The sequence below is a fragment of the Anopheles marshallii genome, chromosome 3, assembly GCF_943734725.1.
Source record: "Anopheles marshallii chromosome 3, idAnoMarsDA_429_01, whole genome shotgun sequence".
Lineage (NCBI taxonomy): Eukaryota > Metazoa > Arthropoda > Insecta > Diptera > Culicidae > Anopheles > Anopheles marshallii.
In genome coordinates, this window is record NC_071327.1 from 70,263,022 (window position 1) to 70,288,739 (window position 25,718).

The 25,718-nt window shown below is 43.8% G+C and overlaps 1 protein-coding gene across 1 annotated transcript; it reads right to left on the minus strand.

The window, feature by feature from the left end:
• Positions 1-334: 334 nt before the first annotated feature.
• On the minus strand, positions 335-23,987 carry LOC128712000 (uncharacterized). Its single transcript, XM_053806893.1, has 9 exons — positions 23,896-23,987; positions 16,254-16,368; positions 14,243-15,821; positions 5,270-5,511; positions 4,552-4,798; positions 2,495-2,663; positions 2,180-2,419; positions 503-2,109; positions 335-435 (listed from the first exon to the last, which is right to left on the minus strand). Exons 1-9 carry the CDS (start codon positions 23,985-23,987, stop codon positions 335-337), a joined length of 4,392 nt encoding a protein of 1,463 aa, XP_053662868.1.
• Positions 23,988-25,718: the final 1,731 nt, after the last annotated feature.

A 25,718-nucleotide genomic window follows, 5' to 3' on the forward strand; every position in this document is an offset into this window, starting at 1 on the left:
GTTTTGTCTTTTTTGGAAGTTTAATTACGTTAGATATCTTTACGTTAGTGTAACTATAATGTAAAAAAAAGAACAATCGGCCAATAATTCAGGTTACGTGGACTAAACATTGAAAAATTTACTACTTACTAACGAAGGTAAAAAGGGAAGGAAGGGTTGAAAAACATTATTGCCGAGCGCAACTGGTTGGCTCGAATCGCATCGAGTAGGTTAGCGAAGACACAGACCACACGCGTGCAGCAAAACGGTTCGCTAGATGGCGCAACGGTGCTGAAGGTGATGCTGCTTCGATGGCCGGCCGCTAGAGAGCGCTAGTGGCGAAAGACGGTGAAATTTAATTTTCCGTATTGTTAAGCTCGTGCAACTCCACACTTTGGTCTTCCAGGCTGCGTTTTATCTCCGCTAGTGCATCGATAATGAGTTGTTGTTTTGCATCTGAAGGTGAGATAATTGAGCAGTGAGATGTTGCTTTGGTTTTCTATTTTTTGTAAAAGGGAATTACCTGGATCATGGTGAAGACTTCGCTGTATTTTCTCAAACGCTGCACTGCAGGTGTATATTTTACGCTTCAGCGGCTCACTCTGCGGACAGTAGCTATCATCAGTGACCGGAGATCCAATGTCTACCGAGCGGAACGATATGAGTGGCGATTTGTGCATGCCAATCGATCCGTGGTTGCCATTTGGGATCCCTTCAACGGTGTTACCGTCATAACCGTTCGCTGCATCTTCACCATTCACGAGAGCGGGACCATGTATCGTATGGCGATAGTTGTTCATCTGCTTGCCAGCAATGTTTCTAGGCGGAGGTGGCGGGATGCAAACTGGTTGCGGATGGTTGGTAAGATTCTCTTTGTTGTTGTGATTGGCACGATGCATCTTGCCGCTAGTTTTGCTGTCCAAATTTCGACTGACTTCGTCCGAATCAGAGTCGGACTCAATGTTCAGATGTGGGCTTTGGCTGCGGAAGCGTCTTCGCATGATGGTCGGTGACTTTGACATCAATCGCCTCGGAGGCGGTGGTGGTGGCGATTGGTTGGCACTTTGTTTCAGATCGTTCGCCTGGTTCGCTTCCGCCGAGCACGGAGGGCGTGCCTGATGATGGATAAAGTTGGTGACGTGGGTTTTGCGAGGCAACAGGACACGCGTGTTCTTGGGGCTGTTCGGTGCCGATAGTGAGCAGGAAGTTTCGTAGCGCAGCACTTCCAACCGTTTGTTTACGATGACACCTTCGGCAGGATTCAGTTCGCCCGTGTTACCGACACCATCGGCGCACTTTTGCGAACAAGTCTTTGCTAGCTCGCGTCTCAGGTCAGCTTCGCAGTTGCGCAGCATCTCCACCCGTTTGTTGGCCGGTGGGTTACAAACACGCCGTGGGCTGGCAATGGTGCTGGTAGTAGTCGTTGGCGTTTCTTTCGCTAGTGATGGCACGGAAGGAGGCTGCGGTTCGCGTGGAGGCAACGGTGGCGGCACGGTGGTTAGGTCCTTGATGCAAATCGAACTATTGCTCTTCATCGAGAACAGGATCGATTCGGCTTCGTGAATCAACTGCTTGTACTTAACGTCCGCCTCCAGGTCAGCTCTGAGCAGTGCCTTTTCGCTCTCGGAAATGGCCAGTATTCGGCTGTGCAGCGAATGCACCTCGGTGAAGGTAAGCGAATTGCAGCGGTTGGTAAGCGGCGAACCTCTGGTCGGTGTACGCGACTCGGGATCCGGTTGGTTCCGCCGCAAGGAGACGGGTGTTCCTCCTAAACTGCGGCAACCACGACTAACAACGCCCGTCCCATCACCCATGCCCAGTGCCGATGATTGATCCGACGTTTTCTTTCTCGTACGGACCAACTTCTTCCGGCGTTTGGAACCACCGCCACATTCGTTGGTGCGTTTGCTTCTCTGCGATCGTTGCTGCTTGCAGGACGCTTTGCGCTCGGGGAAGTGATGAATCGAACAGCTGGCCGTATGCCGATAGGTTTCCTTGTCCGGCACCTCCTGCACTGAGCCCGTATCGATAAAGTCGAGATCGAGCAGATCGTCCGTGTCACACTCATCGCCCGCATCTTGACCGGTATCAATATCTGTCGGACAGTCCGTAGGATCCGAGTCGCTACAGCTGCAAAGTAGGGAACATTATGTCATTTCTACAACAACGATAAACCAATAAAAGAACAAAAGATACTCACCTCAAAATGTCAGTCTCCTTCTCGTAGTGGTAACTTTCGTCAAATTTGCCCATCATCTCGTTCAGGGTAGCATCTTCATCACTGTCCTGGTTGGAGCCGTGCGTAACCGGTGCAGATTTGCTGTCCAGCCGCGAGATGTCTCCTGTCATCTTTTTAAGACTCTTCGGCGTGAAGGGCTTTTTGTTGACGATCTTCTCCGTGGACGAGCTGGAATCAGTGTCGGATAGTGCGTTCGGTTTGCTGGAAAGCATATTGAGAATAGAAGAATGTTTAGTGGCGTGAGACTATTAAGAAGTCCAATGGGCATTGGCTTACTTGTTGTCGTTTTTATTGTCGTCTGTTCCGCTGCTGGATTTGATACCGGACGAGGTAGATCCTGAATCGTGTTCCGTTCGTTTGATACAGTTGGCACTGGCAAGTGCTCCATCCGCTGTCGTTAGCCAAGGGTTCGTTCGAATTCTGCACCGTTGGCGTGGAGATGGAGCTGGAATAGAATGAGTGGAATAGATGTCTTATGTATCAACAATTCATTAAGAAGTTGAACGAATTGGGTACATTGGAGCATCCTAGCTAAACTAATGCATTTTAAACTTTTATTTAAAGGGTCTGGCCAAATCTGACCGACAGGCAATGACCCAGAAGGAACGCCTGAAGTTGCTGATGGTAAAATTCTTTCTAAAGAAGTTGCAAACTCTTGATATTAATGAATGTTAAGATTTGCCACTAGGTGGCGTTTCTGAATTCTTTACGCCATTCATCATGAAGATTAACCTTGACGACTTCAACATCACGATCTTGACGATGTTCATTTTGTGATTGACGATCAGATATATTCCAAGTGTTTTTTGAGTGGACATGGATAGACATTGAAAAGTATCTTCGCGAATCCGTTATGTTCATCAAGATATAATACGCATAATATTATGTCAAGCGATCGCTTGAGAAGAGGCACTGACTTCCGTTTGCATGTAGATCACGAACCCTTTCAATGTCCTTCGTACGTGACCGACAGTACATTTTTGGAAGAACCTCAAAAGGAGAAGGTGCTCCAATAATTCCAAGGCCAAACCAAAGGAACACCCGATGACATACAACTAAAGAATAGAAGAGCATGTCAACAAAACATCCGAATGGTCTAAAGCTATCTGGCAGGCCGTAGCTGGAGTTTAATTAAAGGTTTAATAATCGTAGATTATAACAAAAATCTTCTTTTATTCAAATTTTTTCAACAGTTCTATGTAATTGTCAGTTAAAATTAGTATATTTCTTCAATACATTTATCTAAGTTTCCGTGTCTAGGGAGAGTTAAGTGAACTGTAGAGATGTCAGTAAAAGCAGGTTAAGGTATTACTGAGGTTTGAAGTGTCCAGTTTACAAGTTATGATAGAATGTCCGTCTATGATAACGTCTAACTAGCAATATTTATATCTACAGCTGCTGTTTCCCTTACCAACAGTGTATTCATTGGGAACATATTTTTCCCCGATGGGAAATTCCCATTTTACCAGCCAAAATCTTAATGTTTATTCATGAGCATTGCACGTCGTAAAATTCAACCAGGTGAATGATTTCTCACGACGGTGATCTCAACGAGCCGAGTCAAAATGAAGCTATTTCTTAAAGTACGCTTAAAATGTCCTCTTTTGCAATTCACAACAAAAAAGGCACCGTAGCAAAGTGCGCAAAAGGGCGTATAATTAAATTCGCAATGCATGCAACAGCAAACTTGTCCCACCTTGGCAAAAAGTGACAGCGAAATGCAATTTAACCATACACCGCATTCGTTCGTTCGGTGTAAGTGCCACGGCATATGGCATCCATTGCGCGGAGTGTGGTGTAACAAGTTGCATAGTGCTTCGGGTGCGTTTTTCGCGGAAGTGGAAACAAAAAGTTTTCTTCCCGTTCATAGGCAGAATATTCCGAACATCCGTGGATGGCTTTTGAGTGGGGGAAAAGTTCTGCTTTCACGCGCCCGGCCCCTTGGCACGATGTGTCCAAGTGTCGTTGGCACATTCATAACTTTCTTCGTGAGCCCTTCAAGTGCAATCTTTCGGATGGATCTTATTTCCTATCCGGCCCCGCCGTGTTGCATCCGGCTGCCTGGGGAAGTCCGACTGCACTAGGCTGCATTTTGCCGCGGAATAACAGACAATGGTACTTTACGCGAATAACCTATAAAATTGTGCACGGAGAAAATGCTACAAAAGGATGCCACGAGCCGCCCTTTTGCGAGGCTTAGTTTGACGGGGTTCGATACACTCCGCTGCACACCACAGTACAATGGCAGGAAATGAAAACCGTTTTCCAGCAGCACAAAAAGGGCAGGGACAAAGCACAACAAATGCTACGCTACTGGTTTGCATTATACTCACACTCAATACTCCGGTAATGCTGCATGCCGAGGTTCTTCTGCATAATGGGACTCATCGCAACTGCATTCGGCGGCTGGTTGGGCTGTGGTTGTTGCGGTGCTGCCACTGACGGTTGCTGCTGAAGCTGCGATAAACCGGCGGTTCCGTTTCCACCGGCCGGACCCCCACCGGAAGTGGGCTTAAAGCTCGACAGATTGGGGTTGGCCGGCGGGGTTGGGGTTGCACACGCCCGTGGTCCGGCAACGTGCTGAAAGGAAATGGAAACAGATAGAACCAATCGCTGAACCCTTTTTTGGGCGGTTGGATGCTTGGAAACAACAGCGGTTGTATGAAGCGTGGGACAGATGTCCCTGGGACGCGTAAATTGGTCGTCTGTTGCAGAATGCAACGTTTATGCACGTGTCCGTGCCCGTGGCGAGTGTTCAAGAGTGATATTAAACGGATGGGCGAAAAAAAAAAACTGTGTCATGCATTGAGATGCGATAAAGGGAAAGGACGATGTCAGGAGCCGGAATGGAATGGGATGCAGAAAATGGACGGAAAATTAAATTCCCTCCACGGGAAAATTGGAAAAAATTGATCGGAAAGGCTGAACTTTTTCTTGCCCAGAGCGAGATGAAGGATGTTAAGATGTACGGTAAAGCCGTATTAAGATGCATTCGGAATAGCAACTAAAACACCCTACCGGGAGCCATTTGTGGAATGGCCCGCTTCTTACCATTTCACCGTCGACACAAAACTCCACATGCTTTTCCTCGATGCGATTAAGGGCACATTTGAATTTGGAACCATTCTCGTGATGGTTGCCCGCCGATGCACCCGGCGGGATCGCCGTGCCGGTGCGATCAAATGCAGCTGCTGTTCGGCCGTGGAGTGCACCCGGCAGTGTCGTGCCCTTCGGGAAGTAGTGCGTCCCCGTGCGGATGTTGATGTAGTATTCGGGCGTGTAGGAACAACCACCTGTGCGGGAAAGGAAACGGAACAATGTAGTGAAAATGGTAATATTATGCTGTACGGGACGATGGATCAAGTTGTGGTTGAAGAATTGAAGACATTTTTCTCGTAGCGGGATGTACAAAATCGAGCACCGTCCGTATCCACCAGGACCCAGGAGGCGCAGTATGTGTGTGGCAGCGAGCAGCCAGCCCTAAACGTTGGCAATGTTTATTCAATTTAGTTACCACCTTCAAAGCTTTCAGTTGACAAATGGGTGTGTTTTCGCTTTTTTATAGCACAATAAAACGGGCCTCAAAACACGATTCGGATTCGTTCGGTGTCTGTGAAAACTGTGGCTGTCGGTGGGACGGATTGCGGGGGAAGCGGGTGGAGCAAGCAATAAAACCATCCATCCTGACGCACGCAGCATCGGTGGCCCAAAACGACCACAAAGAAAAGGAAGCGCTTTATCTCGTGTGTGCGTGTGTGCGAGAGCAGTGGGAAGCTGCTTCGTTATATCTTCGCTAAGCTCCTTTCTGGAGACTCCGCATCGAACGCTTGCTGGTGTGGTTTTTTTTTTCATCCCCCAGCTGGAGGGTGGCTACCGATGAGATGGCGGACGTGGGACAATAAAATTGAACAAGGAACATCCAGAAATGTTCCAATTGCATGTTTTGTATATTGGGGAAACATTTTTTTTTCGCACCATGAACAAAGTGCTGCATTGGTTCGATGAGGCACTTGAGCGTGGAGCATGACCGTGGGGGAGCATTAAATCAAGCAACGGGAAAAAGATGCCTTGAATTGTTCTCCGGACGGTCGTCTGGTGGGGCCGCAGAGATGGAGTACGAATGAAAGCGATTTAATAAGGATGTGTTTGTTATGCAATGGGATTGATCGAACCGAAACGATCGTGAATCGTAATCGCTTTCTAAACGATTTCCTGCCAGCTGTTTGATTCATATTGAGCGCTGCTTTGCTTGTTAGCGGCGTGGGATGCCTTGAAGGACAAAAAAATGCTTTTGAACTTATTGTGCGAGTTGTGGCGGGAGTGAATCTGTTTTTCTTTATTTGCGATCGGATGAATGCGATTATGGATGTGTGTTTTTACTTTTTAAATTCAGATGTTTGTAGAATACGGAACGAAGTAAGTGAGAATTAAATTCCTAATGGTTTGTACCTTTATTTGAATATACTAACGATGCAGCATTGCAAAAAAAATGGGCTTAATATGGACATCTGCTGGATAAGAGACTTCTAGGAACCTTTAATATGAATCGACTTTGAAGGACTTCCAAGGTTTGTCAGTGTCTCACATAACTTCTCTGCCAGCTTGACATAAACATAGACTGTGAGACTAGTATCAGATGATAGTGAGCTGGAATAAGCTCATCAAAAGAGGACCCTTTCGGATTATCTAATTTAGCCAGTTGATGTACACTGATTCTTCATTGGTATGAGTTGTGCAATGAGAAGACTAAACAAGAGTAAAAGTAATAGAGCTTAAGACAAGGATGATTAGAAATAGCCTCAATTATTTCTATCGATCTACACTGATAAGGAAAGTATGAATAGGACTTTTGTAATCAGACATCTTGAAGATGAAGGCACTGGAAGACAGGAGGTCAGAGGCATCATTTCAACATGACATTCAACATTCCAGACATTCGAGAAAAATATTGAAAAGGACAAAACAAAGTTAATTGGGATGCGATTTGGATGCCCAATGGATGCGTATGAAAGTATGCTCCAAGACCATTGTTAGTATATTAGTTTAAGGTCGTCTAATGGGTGTGGACTACACGAGAGCTAGATCTGTATTGTAAGACTTTGCTTAGTTTTTTTTTAATTTTAAAATATGATCATCGAGGTGAGAGCTTCAGAAATTCTTCAAATTCCTCCAAAGAACAATCCTGAAACTCAAGCAAACATCTCAAGTTGGACTTCTGCGAACTGACCTACCACGAATCTTCAGGTCGTTGTCTAAATTCATCACCTTTTCTGAATGGAGTTTGAATACCATTATTCAAATTTATGCTATGCTAATATGGTCTCCAACTCCGAATTCAACAGATGTTCTGAGACTGAGCCGAAAGTTTCTTGATGTCTAATGACGTTTACATCATTTCTTTGAAAAAATGATCCAAGAAATTTCTAATGCATCTTTCAATTGTAAGCACCTCATTATTCCATAATGTTTTAAAATTGTATTTTAAATTAAATCACTTGTTATACCATGTGCGCAACGAAAAGTTATTTATAGCTCAGAAAGCGACATAGACCACTGTCCTAATTTCTATCGACAGCAGCTCGTTCAATGCGCTACGATTACAAGTGTAATGTCGATGTTAGTACCACTTGCCCCGTCATCACATCCACATCCGTGCCGACCTTACTTACTACCAACCATCATAATCCTGATTTAGGTCGATCGATGCTGACAAGCGGCAAAGTTTAAAGTTGCGAACCGACCGACCATCGTGCTTTGGCGTCGTGGAATTGCAACGGAAGCAGCTCGGGAAAGCGAAAGGAGGAAATTGTTTTCCTGTAGCCACGGCTCAACTATGACATGGATACGGTAAAGCTATTTTGCTGTAAGCCTCCCATCGCTCCCATTCAACGCTGTCTCATCGAACGCTTGGTTCGGGGACGATGACTCTGATTCTAGAGGCACTGAGGTTCACTGTGGAACGATCCATGAAAACATGATAGGTCATTTGCATAACAAGGCTCAGTTTGGACGTGCTGACCCAAATCATCGGGCTGCGTTGTGTTTGCTGTGGCCGTGGGATAACACAACCACACCAAGCGTCCAAGCGTTGCAGCTGATAAGTTTGGAAAGCCTCTTGTAACGCGGTCGCCACCAAAAGGTTCACACAGATTTCGCAACGTTAGTTACAGTTTGCACTGGAGCCTTAAATTCGTAGCGCGACACGTCGAACGGTTCCCCGGCTGGGAATGGTCGATGCGTCTCAACCGGGCAGTGGGTCCGCAAGGAGGTGGTTTGGGTCAAAGCTTTTTCGTCGGTAACGTGGTCGTGGTGGCAACATCCTGTGCCATGTTTCTAACCGGCCTGTATGCGAATGTGTTCTTCCAGCCCGGTCCGGTCGCAGAGCGGATCCTTTCGGGGTTATACACCGACCCTGGCTAGAACAAGCTCCAAACAGGCTGACCAGGGTAGTGGCGGTGGCGAGACGCTTCCTGGTAAACAGTTTATTAGCATACAAATGTTGATAAGTTGGCTGTGATTTTTCTTTATGTCTTTCAATGCAGTCAAAAGGGGTGTTCTTTATGGGTGGGAGGTCGTGGGAGGAAATTACCCAAATGTATGTATGAATGTCGCAGACCACCTCCGCAGAACATTCTATTCTCCGTTGTTGTGTTGTGGGGATTGTTTTTTTTTTCTTCATTTTCGCCTGCTCACTCACTCGTACCAGACAAAGTTTCTCGTTCCCGGAATACATTCCACAAAATTTGGGAGAACTCAAGCAAAATCAAGGGTAGTGCCGCGAGGGCTACGGGGTGCGGCCCAAATGGCTCTGGAGATTGGGATCCTTTACGTTCTGACAAGTTATTATTATTTTTATTATATTTGGAAAGGTAAAGGCATTTCGGGCTTTCCACCTGCATCGACAGAGACTCGGGAACATGGCTTGGCAGAAGGGAGGGAGGTTTTGCCGTATGTTGCTCGTCCCCATACCAGCAGAAGGCACCATTTTTAGGCAGTATGCGGGAAATGTTCCTTGAAGTGTTTTGTTTCGGTTTCGGTTTGATGGTGAAAGACGAGGCGGAAACTTAAAGTATCATAAAGCTTTGGCAAAAAACATTGTTGTACGAGTCGGAACGGGAATGCCATTTCGATCGTTTTTTTTTTGTTTGGTTATTGTTGTTGGATACTTTCCAATAAGCCCCTAATGTCACGGCCATGTGTATGCAAACAGGCACTCGACAGCATCATCGACGGCGAAGAATGAAGTGATTGTGGACTTTTGGTAGCAATAAGCAATAAGCATAAGATTGAAATGTATGGCCCCCGGGGTGGGTTGGGTCGTACGGTGTTTTGGGAAAGGGTGGGCAGTGGGATTGAAAATAGGTATTCAAAAATTTCATAATGCTGTTCCATGTTGCAAAGGGTGATTTGAAGTCAGAGCGTAAGGGTTTCTATTCAGGTAGATTGTGGTACTTAAACTGAACCACAATTCCATGTACTGCAAAAGGAAACATTCATACGAATGGGTGGATGTTAATATTGATGTTAATTGAAAGGCTGACGCACGCTGACTATTTTAAGTACAGCCAACAAAACTTTGATCGAAAAAGCGATCGGAAGCTTGAAGAAAATTGATTTGCTGAAGGGGTTTCTTGGGAAGATTGGAGACTGATTGGGGAATTTTCGAATTCTTCACAGTTTGGCTACTTGTCCAGAGCTGATCCTTCTTATATTTCTGGCTTTCCAATATAACTCCAATAATTCAATTACTATTGTATCACTAAACCATCTTCAGTAAGCTCAGTCTAAGTGTCTAACATTGATGAAGGTTATGGGAATAAAAAAGTACCTTAAGAGATCTTAAAGTTGAGTAAAAATCATTGTGATAATTTTTAATAATTCCCATTTTTATAACATAAGAAACCAGAAATCCCTGCTCTACGATCGATAAGTAAATGTTTGATTGTAGTTTAATCACTTTACTGCTACGACCGTCATTTGGTGCGCCTACAAGAACCATCATTACAAGCCCTGCTGTTGAGCATTCTACTTTTATGTTTGTGCGGTTTGGGGACAGAAATTAAGTTTAATGAATTAACGATCTCAGATTCGTTGGGTTGGTTGGGCATCAAGATCAACATGGGCGTGTGCGGTCGGAACGTTGGAGGGTTACCCGTACCAGGGAAGGTACGACCCAAGCAAATCAATAAAACCCACACTTAATTGCATCGTAATGGTTGACAGAAGTTGTTCCCGTCCTGCTTGCTCTCACTTAAAAGTGGATGAGAGCAACAAAAAAAAACCCACACAGCCGTCCGTTTTCGGAAAACTCCAATCTGGCAACAAACGGCGTGTGTATAAAAGCGCCAAATAATGAATTCGCCTGCAGCATGGGAAGGAAAACCAGGCGCACGTCAAGTGATAATCGGAAATGTCAACCACCCCCTGCTCGCCCAATAAAAAAAGGGAAAACGTTTTCCACCTTATGGTCCACCATTTGTTGAACTGCAGTAAAAAAAAAAGTTTTCCACGTTAATACACGCTTCGATGCGTGAAATATTCAAACACAAAATGAGCGATAACTGACAGGTTGGATTGTAGTCAAATGGCACCCACTCCCCCCGAAAGGATATGCTAGAGGAGCTCATTTGCCTTCCATGACTTGACTGTTACATTTGCAGCTCCTCGATTGGAGAATTCAATTAAACGTGTAATGGGCGAGAAAATGCGCACGAAACGTATCATTACCGAGGATGACCGTGCTGTCAAGAACCTCCGGGGATAGTCGCGGAAAACCAAAGGGAGGAAATTGTGCGTGTGACGCGCATGACACAGCACTGTGGCGTTGAATTTTGATCGATCGCTCGGAAAGAGTGCTGCAATATCATCATCTCCCGGTCCGATTTGGATCGGTGCGTGTCCGGATACGAATTGTTGAAGATTTGGAGCCAGTGAATCAGACTGCTCGTACGAGCTCGTTTTCCTTTGTTGTTTTACCACCTCTTTTGCTTGCGCGGGCCTCCAAAGTCCTGCGTCGAATGTCCCCGAGGGATAGTTGAGCAGTAAATTTGCTAGTTCACGAGCTGGTTCACAACTGTTGATGGTAATGGTACCATGTACCGCGCACGAAGGTGTTGATCTACCAGGCTGAGAAGCACTTGCAGATTACGCTTCTTGATTGCCAAGGAAGCAAGCGAGAATGCCCCGGAGACAGCGAGCAATCTTTACTGCACACTATTCGTTGAGAGCAAGCTCGGTATGAGCGTCCCAAAATTTGACCATCAGAAATGAGGTTTACTCGGCGGGAACAAAAAAAAAAGTACAAAGCAAGGCAAAGACTATGGTTTTGGCAACAAAAAAGGGACGAGATACCGGTTTCCTTTCGCTACTTTCATGCACGAAAGATTGCCGTAAACGTAATGGAGATCAACTTAGCCCAACAGTTGTGTCTTGCCGTTTCAGGGCCGCAGTCGTTTGGGCACCATCCTGCAAGTGGAGGATGTTGCCAACATTAAAGGTATTCAAGTAAATCGCATTAGCATAAAAGCGGTATGGTTTGCTGGTGCCTCTTCGTTGCCAGCCATCGTAGCTTTTGTGAGACGCAGTGTAATACATGCGAAATAGGTAACAAACGGACAAAGTTGCTTGGGCAAAACCTTGGGGCAAATGCCTGATGAGTGATGATGGAAAATAGCACCCTTTTGCCCCGGGCATAGATCATACTATCCCGAATGGCCGTTACTGGTCCGGTAACCTCCGGGAGAGTAGTTGAGGGGTTTGTGTTAGCGAAATACGGGGGCACACCGATGGTCGACAATTGCTGGTACTCATTTTTATAGAGCTTTTCCCTCTTTCGGTTCCGTTCGGATCGTTGCTTTTATCGCTGGGGATGAAACAGATTGAAACAACAAGAAAACAACTGGATGGATGCGGACACTCTAACGAGCGTACGGTTTTAAGGATTGATGGCAAATGTGGTAAAACCGTGGCATAAAGGGATAATAATCCAACAAATTACGAGCGAATTACCATATGTAAATCAAGCATGTTCAGAAGTTGGTTGGTGTTTTTCGTGAATTCTGTTTGGATGTTTCTCCAATCAGTAATATGCTCGTGTTGGAGTTTATACTACACGCACTTCCACTTGTGTTTTCCATGGGCGCTTTATGATGTTTGAATTCTCCAAGGATTTTGACGTAATCCAAGTATTGTAAGGATACTCTGAGGTGATTTATAAAGCTGGGTGCTGGAATAGGTAGGAAACTTGGAACAAATAGTTTAATGGAAAAATAAGTGCTCAAAGTACAGGTATTTCTAGTGTTGGTTTAGACATCTTATAGAGAACAACCTCAAGAAAGTTCTGATTTTCCGTGACTTTTATTTCCCCGTAGCTGGATATTCAGTCCTAAGTACGGAGTATTGGTCTGGATGGGATTTTTTTTACCATTCGTGGGTCTTTACATAGTGGGCGCCGCTATCAATGCATCATGTCTAGGCCGCCGGGCTTAAAGATCTTTTACACCTTATATTGACTTGCTAGAATTCATGCCCTATGATTTTTTGAATCTTTGACCTAATATTAGATATAAACTAGCCATCAGCTGAAGTTCAGATAAGTCTTGTCTCAGTAAACCTACCGTAAAACTAAAGAACATCAACGATATTATCTCAGTAAAAAGCATCACCACCTAAACTTTCCTACGGATACTAATCGAGGAACTTCCGGATATCAAAGTAGCACTGGAATTCCCAACCGTAAATTAACGAGTAGTCTCGGAGCATCATCTGCATCCGGCAAACTTCATCAAAGAAGAGTTCACTACACTACACTTTCTTCCTTCGGAATACTTCATGCAGAGCAGTTGCAAGAATGTAGGAACCTCAACGTGCCCCTCAAGGTGTTCCAGTGTAAAACAGCACAAGTTCGCTTGCGCCATACAGCAACAAGTTTTCTTCAACAAGCTGTAGAGTTAGGAATACATCTATCTTCCTTATATATCTATTCTTGATTATTGTTCCTCTTGATTATAGTAAAGAATATTTATATAAAGAAAACATAGTAAGAAAGCAACATCAAAAAGAGTTGAACATCGAGATGCATGACATCCTGTGGTTTGATTTTTCATAGTCGTTCTCGTCTAGATACAACGGTGTTGATGCGTCCTATTATACGTTGATAAACGTTATACACGTTGACAGACGACCAGCTCCAATTTAGAACTCAGAATTTAATCAAACCATTATGGCTAGACTTCTGAATGCCCAAAAAAAAATCCATCCAGACCAATAAATTGCTGATTGTTCGCACAAGCTGTTAATAGTTTTCCTTAATGAAATTTCGCCTCCATAACTTCGGACGTGTTGATCAAACGGTTCAAAACGGTGAATCGTGGCATACGGTTAGCAAAAGGAAAGCACTAAATGAGCCACGTTCCTATCGATCATATACTGTTTTTTTTTTGGCCAGTTTTTACAACGAGCAATTCAAATTAAGAACGTGAACCACGGACGTCCCGTGCTACGAGATTGGCGGTATCGATCATATCGTGCTGATTGAAGCAACTTCTGGATCATAAAAAAAACATAATGGCACACCATAAAATGGGGAAGCACACGGTGATGATTCCACGAACAGTGGATATTTTGTAGGCGTTTTGACGTGCCGCTACCGGCCGCATCGTTGTGACAGACTGGGTGACGAGAGCCGGGAGTTGCTTTGGCCGAATCACCTAACGAAGCCGAGCCACGTTCGTGCTGTCGAGAGCAAAATAGTTTACGACACATTTCGGGGGCTTATTTATTAGAACGTTGATTAGAAGTAGATACATTTTTATCACTTCCGAATCGTAGTTTGTGTTTTTACTACCGCTACACTAGGCGGATAGGTTCATCATGGGCTTAAGATAACGGGGGCGGCGCTCATCTTGCATCCGAAATTATGACTTTCCGTAAACGACTAAACCCCGAGACCGTCGATTGTCGATAAAGCGCAGTGCAAACAATGGGGATAATGGATAGGAAAAAGTTGCTCCGTGACACACTTACCCGGTGACGTGCCGTCGGTAGAATATCCGGTCGAGTAAGCACTTTCCGGCGATGAAAGCGTATGACCCATCGGTCCGTGCGGATGATGATGGTGGTGACCGTGCGTTGATGGATGATGCAGATGGTGTACGCCCGGCGAAGGTGCGGGTCCGTGTCCGCCCGTCTGCGAACCTGGCGGTGGGGGTGAGGACGATGAGGAGGATGACGACAGGGGTTGCTGCTGCTTTCCCGACGGAAGTGGTTGCGCCGGTGGATGCAGATGTGTCGTGACGTTATTGATTTGGTACTGATGCTGCTGCTGCTGCTGATGGTGGTGGGGATGGTAGGACCCAGCGTTGTTGGAGTTCCCCGGGACATGGTTGACCGGGGTGGTGCTAGTGTTATTGTTATTAACATGATTCAATTTAGTGTTGCTAGCGCTAGTGTTGCCACCCTCCGGTGCGTTCGTACGATGGCCCGTCAGTTTGTGGAACTTGCTGGTAAAGCTGGCCGTCAATGAGCTTCCGTTCGCCTTACCACCGGATGCCGACCCGTCGAGGTGGATACTGTTGTTATTGTTATTGTTATTGCCATTGCTAATGCGATTACTTTTGACGCTGGGTGCAGCGGAACGCAGCGGTACAGGTGACGTACAGGCCGACGAGCCACGGGCAGGCAGTGGTGAGGCGTTTCTACTGCTAGCACCATCCCCATTGGTGGAGTTGGCAGTTGCCTGACTGTTGGGGGAATAGTGTAAGCTGTTGTTGTTGCCATTGTGCTGTTGCTGTTGCTCGTAGTAGGCCCCGTATTGTTTGTTGGAAGATGCGTTTTGTTGCTGCAGCAGCTTGCCGTATTTATTCTCGCTTGAAGCGGACGGTGCGACCGCTTGACTTCTCGCTAGTGGTTGCTGGTGATGTCCGTTGGAGTTCCCATAGTGCGTGGGTAATGTTCCGCTGGCCAGATGGTTATTGTTGTTGTGGTTGTTGTTCACGCCATAGTGCGTGGAGTTGACGGACGAGGACGACGACGAGCTGATGCGCGTTGCGGCCGGATGTAGCCGCTTGATTCGGGCCCCCTCGAAGGGATGCAGCTCTTCCAGCAGCTCGTTGCTGGAACTGGTCGCCGTCGAGTAGGTGCTGCGCGTGACGGTTGGTGTGTGTACCGTCAGCAGGTGCCCATTATGCCCGGCGGAAACCGATCCCGCACCGGTCATAATGCCCCTCGGCGGGCCGGTATTTCCGGCATGAAAGTCAAACTCCGGCATGGCGTACGGGAGCGCACCGTCCACCGCGTACGAGTCGACGCTCTTCGAGTAGTAGATGTTGGCCGGTCCCGTTTCAAGCGTGTAAGATGAGCCGTTGCGTGAGATGCTTTTTGGCGATGATACGCCGGGATTGAATTGCTGCTGCTGCTGTTGATGGTGAAATGATGATGGACCCGATTGCCCGTTCACGGTGCCGTACGCGTTTGTCCAGTGCTGGGCGCCTCCATCATGCGGTTGTCGGCTGTGAATGCGATGCTGCACGGGATAGTGATCGGATTTCGGTGAAATCGGAACATTGTCCTGGTTCGGTGAGTGCCAACCGCGGCGACTAGTTGTCTGTCAACGAAAGGTCGGTTTGTTTGAGAAGTAGTCATAAGCTTATATGGCACATAAAGAGTTATTACAATTTTAATACATAATGCTAGCGATTTCACAAACATATTGCATACTTTAAGGGGTGAAGCCTAAAAAAACATCAAAAAACTTATAATATGCAATTTTTTCTGTTATTTTGTTGAATAAAAAATGTTAATATAATTTTTTAAACTTCAAAAGAAAATTTCGAAATAATTCGAAATAATACAATAATAAATATAAGAAATCAAAATTCGAGTGGATTTTGGTTTAATCCAGCAAAAGTGTGGAAAAATTTATAAAGCTTATATGTAAATGTAAATATTATAACATTAACTGTTTTCTAGTGAACTTTTTTAAACGAATGAAAATTAAATGGAAATTTGCAATTTGCCGTACAGATCAATCTCTTACATGGCTTTGAATCGGTGAAACTTCGCTGCGTCGCGCAGGGCTGCCGATGTTGGAATCTGCTGCAAATGAACCGCTCTTGTAGCCATTTTGCGTCGTCAGGACACCGAAGTTGTTGCTGGAAATAGCGAAGGAAATAAGGCAAGTGGAGTTAAAACACAGATCCATTAACTGGTCGGCGTCGAACCAACCAACGGCAGTGGTGGAAGAATTATAGTGTACACTTAATGTTTACATTCCGCTTGCGTCAAAAGGTCATGTATTGCCTCATGCTGGGGAGGGAGGGGGGTAGGTGGGTTTGGGTAGAGCAAATAGCTCAGGGGATTAATTGAAATGTAGTGGTATAAATTATTCCTACTGTGGGGCAATTTTTCAGCACAGCCAAATAAATGAAAAGAGATTAATTATTCACACACAGCCAGAGCTATGGAGCAGCAAACTGGACACAAAAGAACGCTCAATAATGGCTTCCCAGTTGAGGTTTGTGTGACATGGCCTGGGAGGTACTAAACATAAACTTTAGTGATTGAATTTGAACCCGAAAGTACAAAGAATTTCCCCAGATACTGTGAGAGACCCAAAAAAATAACCAACACAAGCACTTGCACTGGGTAAACGGTCTCAGCTGGGATTAGCCAAAATCTTCTACCGCATGTTTGCATCAGTCTTCCCCCAAGCGAGCATTCCGCATCCGCTAATTCAATTGGTTGGCAAAAGTGAAAAAACAAAACTTATCGTAAATCAGGTGCATGACGAAATGCGGTCGAACGGTGCCGTTCCAGTGGTGAAAGTTCCAGACACTTTTCCGGTCCGTTTGTAAGTAAGAAGTACGTGTCATGTGCGAGGTGTACGTGTGATTCGTTTTTTTTCCTTCCTTCCGAACTCCACACAGAACTTCGAAAGGTGGAGAAATTAGTTTGCTTTGGGCTTAAATATCGCTCGCGAGATGTGAAAGACGTGTGCGAGACAAAACGGAAATGTCTGTGTCCGTTAAGTCATTGCTAATGCTTCGTTCGCCAGGAAACGATAGTTTTGTCCGCACCAGTTTATGGTTGTCCGTAACAGGTTTCGTAACGGAATTTTTCTGACATTAAAGGAAAGGAAACATATAAATAAAAATAGTTTTTCGCCCCGTACACTGCTCATAACCTTCAATGATCACGGTGTTTAAACATTTAATGTGTAATGCCAAGTTAAATCCAGCGGTAAAATATATCAGTCGCAAAGAATTTTTTGTGGGGAGTTGTCGATTCTCCTCCCCCCCCCCCCCTCCACCTCCTTTCCCCCCTTACGCTTCGTTTTGGTCTTCATGCTGGTCGAAGAAAAATACCCAAAAAGATAACAAGCGTCGTTAAATATATTGCTTCCACTCATGAGCCTCCCTTTTTTTTGGCTCCCATCGCAAAACCGAACGAGCATTAGACGGTGTTCGTAGCCGGGGAAGTAGATAGGAAACCCGAAACCACTCATACCGTACGGGACACGTAAGCGGGACAGACTAGATTAAAACAGGCAGGCCACCAGTACCAATGGGCTAACTTTTTCGACCGTATCTCTTTAGTTTAGCCAACGGAAAGCACCGCATCTTTCGCTTCCTTTCTTTTTTGATGGTTTTTAGTTTCTGTTGCGGTTATTCTGTCAAGCCTTCTCGCCAACCGTGTGTTTTGCCTGGCTCCAGAGGAGATATGCCGCAAGACTTTCAAGGGCGAAAACAAGGGAACGGGCAAGTAGCTTTCGATGCCATCGGCCGGCCGGTCGATAAATTTTTATAAGCACATTTCCCAGGGGAGAAATGAAACGGGGAAGCACGAAAGGCTCTGCAAAAAACACTCGACGCTCGTTTGTGGAATTAAAACAAAGAAAGAAAGGCTGTTTAGAAGTGTGTTAAAAAATGAGTAGATGGTAGGGAGAACTACTTTACAAAATATTCTTCGCAATTAGCAGAAATGTTTGAGAGGGGAAAGTAACTAAAAATTACGATTATTATACGAAATTTGGTCGAGTTAAACTGAGTGGTGTAAAACCTTAAGGAATATGCCTTTGTTCATAATGAACCATAATTAATAAATGTTCGTGTGAATAAAGTATTTACGTATACGTAAACGTTATACTTAAACAATTTCATGATATTAATCGCAACTTTATAAACGAAATGAATTTTTCGTGATAAAAACAATCAAATTACAACATATTTAACCCTTGTGGAATCTACGAATGAAGCAAAAAAAAACGTTAGAATTAATAGAAAGTCCCGAAATGGAAAAAAGAATCATTGATGGAATTACTAATGAAACGAATTAAATCTGGACCAGCTTACGGCTTACGGTTGTGTCTTGGGGTTTGGAAGTAATGGAAGCAAAGCGAACATAATCATTGCATCATATGAGGGTGTAGCTTTTAAGCAGAAACCATTACCCGAGCAGAGCAAGGAGTAGATAGGATTTAAAGAGGCACACATGCGTTTAAGAGGAGTAACATGACTAGCTCATAAATGTTACCACTTGTGTTACATGAGAATGCTGAGAAAAGCATTAACACTCGGCAGTGTCTCGTCCACCGCGAGAGAGCATGAGTGGAGAATGTTTTGTAACAAAGACAGCACCCAGTTTGCCGTAAAGTGATAGTATTATTGGTGAGTTTTGTAGAACACGAATGAAATGTTTCACGGGTGTTTGTAAGCCGCATCATTACAATTCACACTTGCTGTTGAGCGATCAAATGAAGCAGCACTGGTGGTGAAACAGGTGGGCAAACTTTGTAAAACAAACTTTATGGACGGTACCTGAGGAAAGTTAATAATTAGGTTGAATGTGCGATGAAAAAAAAAACCGATAATATGGAGATGCAATTCAAACGTGATTACACGCAGCATTTCAATTTCGAACGAACACTCACTAGCTCGATGTCACACACGAGCATAAGCAGCATGCAGCATGAAATCAAATTTTATCCAACCTGAAATTCATTGCCGTTCAGCCCGTTTTCGCAAAACTCCGAAGAGCTTAAGCGTTTCCGATGCAGATGTCAACGTAGTTGAAATGCGACGTGACGGTACAGAAACTGTAATCGGATTTCATTTACACATCGGAGTCGCGAATCGTTGCTCATGCGAGATGAATGGCGCATAAACAAGGCAAGGTATGGTATGGAGCTCCCCCAGACACACTGGATGCTGTCGTTTTTGATAAAGGTTCGTACCGTTAGCTTTTTGACTGGCAGACGTGAATGGCAGGAATGGGGAGGGTTTTGGAAAGGTTTGCCAGCAAATGGCTGTGACTGTTACGCACCGGATCTGCTTATATAACAGATGGAGTGGTATAATTAGAATAGACACTTTGCACATTTTTACTACATGTCTTGCAAATAAATGTTGTCTGTGTTTTGATGGGATGTTATGTTAATGCAGGCTGTAATTTAATAAACTCATCTATACGGCTAAGCATCGTATGAGTGTTTTATGCAAAGCAGATTTTGGTTCTAAATGTTTTCTGATTTAAGTTTTATCTTCTAAAAAAACAATTTTTATGCAAGAGTTAGCTTTACCATTTTAATGTTTCGAAACGCAAAAACATTATTAAAAAAAAAACTTCTGCAGCGAAAAATTCAAATTTGCAATGCGTATTGCCTACTGACAGGCGCATAGAAATCATACTAGATGCTATAAATGTGTATAAATGTTATCATGATTTTTTGTTTCTTTTCATGTATAAAAAAAATTAAAGCATCGTGTTTCGATGTGGAGTTTCCAAGCTTTTCCCTGAATAATCCATGCCCCAAGCATCATCATCTAAAATTCTGAACGCTTTTGTTATGTTGATTCGTTGTACGAAAAAAAAGAACCCCAGAAGACTACGGAACCATCCTAATAAATAAAGCTCAAGAGTCAATTAGACAGAAATTATTCCCCTGCTGTCTTTTGCTTTGCACAATGGGAAATGGAGGAGAATGGCAAACTGCCAACCACCGGAACAGAGCGCTAACTGTCAGCGCGGAGGGATGATTGGATCCCGGCACAAATCTGTCTAGACAATGTACAATAGGTTTTGCACCCGGGGCGGGTACTATCGAGCTCGCACAATCTCTCACTCTCGTTCGGCACATCGAAATGTCCCATAAAATAATTGTGCTGAAACCTACTTTCGGTACACACAGCGCCAGAGAGCAATGGAAACTTCACTTTATTGCCAGCCGAAGCCGAAGGAGCAGAGAAATGTCTGCAAGAATTTAGCGATTTTAAATCATCCATTCGAGGCACATTCCTTTCGGGGTCGGACCGTTCCATGCCAAGCTTCCGAAATAATCGGCAAAATCGATTTTATTTATTATTGGCTCGTAAAATGTTCTTCCGGGTTTTGGGTTCTTCTTTTGCGTTTTTGGTGTCTGTAGTTCCTTATCTACTGGTAGCACTGGTAGCGCTCCACGTCACCATCCGCTCTCAAGTGCTGAAAGCTGTCACTTAATTGAGGCGTAAAATCAAATCGTACCGTCTGCCGGGTTGACATCTGTCAGCTTGACATGGGGTGGGGGTGGATTTAGAGAAAGCGTTCGGTCGCACGGTCACACGATGACGGATGCGTCCACCTCCATCAACACATCACGCTTGTTCGAAAATCGAATTAGTGACACATAAAGGCTGGATTGAAACTGGTGCGCGGTTGAAGAAGGATTCGTCGGAAAGCAAGACCCAGCAGTTGTTGTTTCAGTGTGCCTTCTGCAGCGTCAGTCTATTTTCGGTCGCTCGGCAAGAAATCACGGCCAGCGGTCGATTTCGCGATCGTCATTCCGTTATTTTTCAGCTCGGAAGCAAATATTTGGTAAGCACTGTGGTGCTTACCCAGAAGACGGCAGCTTTGCAAGAAGATAAACGAAGGAAAAACAAAAAAAAAACCAGGAAGACTCGTACACCGAAAAATGATGGATTGCCAGTGCGGAATTGTCTCGAAAAGCTCAGATAGAAGGCTGAACACCACATGGCCCCGGGGAAAGATACAAAGCCTAAAGAGTAAACATTGTCTGGGTTCCATTGTGAGCGTTCCATCCCCTGCGTGGTTTTCATTGTACTCCGAGGGAGGGGGGAGGGTGAATGTGTGGGCAAATTTCGCAAGGTTTTCGGGATGTTGTGTAAAATTTGAGCCTCGTGTGGATATGCGGTAGAGCGAACCTTGAGCGTAGCTTACTACGATTAGGGAAGGTGTACTTCCCCGTATGGTAAAAATAGTATGTTTCATCCAGTTTTTCATCAACATCATCATCACCATCATCATGATTGTCATCCCAATCATGTGGTGCATTTCGAGTGATGTAGGCATGTTTGTGTGTTTTCTTTTTCTGATGCCTCCTTCGTATCAGGTTTTGCAGTTCCAGAAGTAACCCGACAAAGTACCGCAATTGTTTCGCCAAGGCTTTTCCTGGAGACCGCATTTCAAGGTCTAATAAAAGGGTAGGCTTGGCAGCGAAATGGTACCTCATCTCTCTTGCCAATGACGATGGCCATGTTAGCTGGTTTTGTTCATTCCGTTTCATAACGCTTCACTTCTGCTGGTACGTACGTTGCTTGCAGCATTGTGCAACGTTTGAGTAATGGAAAAACTGTCTAGCGACGGGGCGCCATTTTGCTGACGTTCTTCCATGATCCGTGGACAATGTTGGGGCGCGGAAAGTTTCCATGTTTTGCTGGAAGTTTTTGTGTGTTTGCTTAAATGGAGAGCATACAGTGAAAACAGAAACCGGCAAACAAACATCACATGTTAACAAACAGAGGCGTGCAATGGGAATGCTTCAACGTGCGGCAAGCGACGAACGGAATTTGCATGTGTGAAGGAATGGTATCCTTTTTTTGGCAATAATGAATAATAAAACAAGAGAAGAATTATGTTATAAAGGCGAATGATTTAAGGGGATAGTGCTTTGGAATGTCTACTTTATCGTAAACTTTAACCGAAGTTCATTTGACACTCCGTTCCAGAGTCAAACACTGCAAAGCTCCGTTTGTTTACCCAATGTAGGTCAACAACATAGTTTTTGTATTATATTCTGCTACACCGGCAAGGAGTAGGAGTTTATGTGAGTGTTTTACTTTAATTATATTTCAAATTCATTTTGGAACCTCAAGAGCACTGCAAAGCAATTTAATATACTATTTAATCCTTATGCTAAGTTTATATTTACATTAACGTTATGAGCTTACTTAAAACTTTGTGTGAAAAATAAATAGATACAAAACTTGCGCATTAGACAAAGCGACCACATCCAACCCGCCGTGCGGTGCAGCTGCAGTCTGGCATGGGTAAATATAGCTTCCCTAGAAAAAACAAAGTTTGAACAGCGCTGAAACCAATCAAGCCATAATGGCATAAAAGTTGATTATGGTCGTTAGATACTTTTGATCATGTTATGCCGACCGAGCGAAAAACGCTCGGCTATGTCCTTTGTGTCAATCTGCATTGCAACAGCGAAAAGTGAATGCTGCTGCGCTACTGCAGTGACTAGGCCGGCGCCAGTTTGCCAGTGAAAGTTGTGCGAAACCCGCACGGGGCACGTTCCAGGTACGTGCATCGATAGCAAATGATGGCACAGCAGAAATGTGACAAAAGGCTCATCCGCACACCCGGTTCGGTGGGCTGTGATAAGCTTTCGGTTTCATTATTTGTACGTCAAATCACGAGCCACCATTTGCTTACAACAACTAAAACTGTCTGTCTGTCTGCGATGGGCTAGGCCTAGGTCGGCATTCGGCGTATAGTTGAGTTTTGTAGCATGAAATGATTTTGTTTTGCACACGAGGGGGAGAAAAAAAACATCCAATGAAAGTGTTTTGATGTAAAGAAAGTTCTATTGCAAGCTTGGGGGTTTGAAAATGTCCGGGAAAATGGGAAGTAGCCGAAACTGTTTCGAGGAAATTATTTTGTGCACAGTGTCGTTACCGAAAATGGAACAAAGAAAATAATTTAAAATCAAGAAAAAAGGCAAGTTACAGAGAAGAAGGAATTCGAGTTCCCAACAAATGAAAAAAAGCAAATTAAAACATGAAAGGAGAAGGAAAAGGAGAAAAGGAATTTTACTACAAACTTTAAATAATTAATTCCTATAGTGATAGTAGTAGAAGTAGAAGTAGTAAACAAATTAAAGTATGTATCAAAAATAATGCAGAACTTTCGCATAAGATTTTAAAATTCCCTGTAACAAAAACTTTATTTAAAATATTATTATTTTAAATTTAATAGCTTTAATAGCTTTTGTATTAAATAACTTTAATTTATTTTGATTTTGGTTTAAAAGTTTAATTTGTTTAATTGAAACCAACAGTTTTAAATACAAATTATATTTAAGAAATTTAAATAAATTAACAATGAAAAAGCTCTGATTTATAAAACTATAGTGTAATATCTTTAAACATATTGAGTTTTGAAACTGTTAAACACAATATGTTGCGGAAATCAGCGATATGTTCAAAGTCTTTTGCTTCTTTTCGTAAACTTTCCGTTATTGTCATATTACGCTCGTGCTATTTCCGATGCTATAACATTTCAACCCTTTCTTGCTTTGGGATGTTACACAATTTCAACCTAACCGAACCAGCATCGCTGCATTCCCATCCTCCCCACCCAAAAAAAAAAAAAAAAAAATAGCATCCGTTTCGACTTACCCGTTGTTGTTTCCGGATTTATTTTTGTTTCCCTTTTTTCTCGGTCGCACAATATGATTTTCCATCCATGATCGCAATTTGGAACCGAACATCTTTCGTTTCCCAGTAGACTCATACACGACCGGTTGTATTATGGCTTTTTGTGTTATCTGGAATTTCCTGTTGGTTTTTTTTTTCTTCTACTACCGCTTCCTTCCTGTGAGTAAAATGTCTAAATTCTGTGCGGACTATCGTTGCACGCTAGAGGAATGTCACTGCTGTAACACCACTGCAACTGTCGGACAAGAACTGGGTTAGGTGTCAGAATATCGTAACGTCCTGAAAGTGTTTTTGCTTTGCCTGCTTTGGGGGTTTTGTTTTGGTTTAATAGTCCTTCAGATAGTTTGTCACTGTCCAACTGTTCCTCCAGCGGTGGGTGATTTTATTTTTAGACCAAACCAGAATCACACTTTCTAACACACACTAAGGTTCGATATGAGTTTTTGTTTTGTTTTTACAGAATAAAGCTTCCACCGGCGAATGTCTTTGAGTTCGTCACTTATCTCGAGCTCGTCAGAGTGAACAGACGCACCAAAAAAAAAAGGTCACAAACGAAACGAACGAACGAACGAAATGGAATAGGATGAGCCGCACTTAATTCACTGGCAGCTTGTCAGCTACTTTAGTCAGCTCTGGACCCGAGCAGCGATGGCCCTTCGAGCCGCAGGGCAGTAGGGTAGAAAACCTGAAAAACGAGAGAAAAAAGACATGTTTAATTCCTACCCATTTCACATTAATTGCATTTCTTAGTAAGGGCTGATATTTTTTTTTTGCTGAGTGTGGATGCTGATTCTCCCTTGATAACGGGTAGGCAGAAGAACGCTTTTGTTGTTTGTGGGCGCTCGAATATTTGTCTGAACTCTTCACATTCTCTGGATGCTTTTGTGTATCGTTATTATCAAGTTTTTGCACCGACGGGTTCGTTTATGGAGTGGAATGGTAAGAAAAAGGATTCCAACGGCAGCTGACATCAATGAGATTAATAAGAGTCTTTAAATTCTCGCTGAAGTACAAAGCTGCCGGCGGGCATTTCTCTTCGCAACAAGGGAACAACGTTGTTTAAAGGTGTGTTTAAATAGTTAAGCGTTTGAGGAATTCTTCAAATAGCAGGTAAATAAAGTGGCAGGTGACACTAGCAACAGGAAAGTAAAGAAAAGAATTTCATATTTATAAAACAAAATAGGAAAAGTTTGTTAAAAAGATGAAATGTATTCGTAGATAATTCTCAAATGCAAATCTAATCAAAGTAGCAACGAAGTAACACTCAAGCAACGAAGTGTCTTCAATAACAGAACTAGAGAAACACTTCTTATTCATCAACTCAATATTGATGGAATGTATTAACCTAATTTAGAAACAATCAATTCTTCTCGTCGATTTGCATAATCAAGCGGCATTAAAAGAAATCCATTGTTGACGCTACAAAATGCGTTTCTGATGGATTATTGATTCGTCAAAATCAGATTACCACTGTTGCCTTGGTGATGCAACCTGGAGTTTTCCCATTTGACTGATCAAATTGTTAAAGTGCCTACAGCAGCACAAATGCATCTTGCAGCTTTAAAAAAGAGACAAGTTTTAATTTAATTACAGGTTAATTGAAAGAAATGGCCAAGACACGGGACAGATATATACACTGAGAGCCCAGTGCACGGTGATAAACAAAAACCCCAATGCTCGGTTTTCGGCAGTCCTTTCTGCGTGGGGTTCTGGTTTCTGGCAATGTAGATAAAAGTGGCATAAACTCGCGTAAAGCCACCGAAAGCGCTGATGGGTTTAACAAC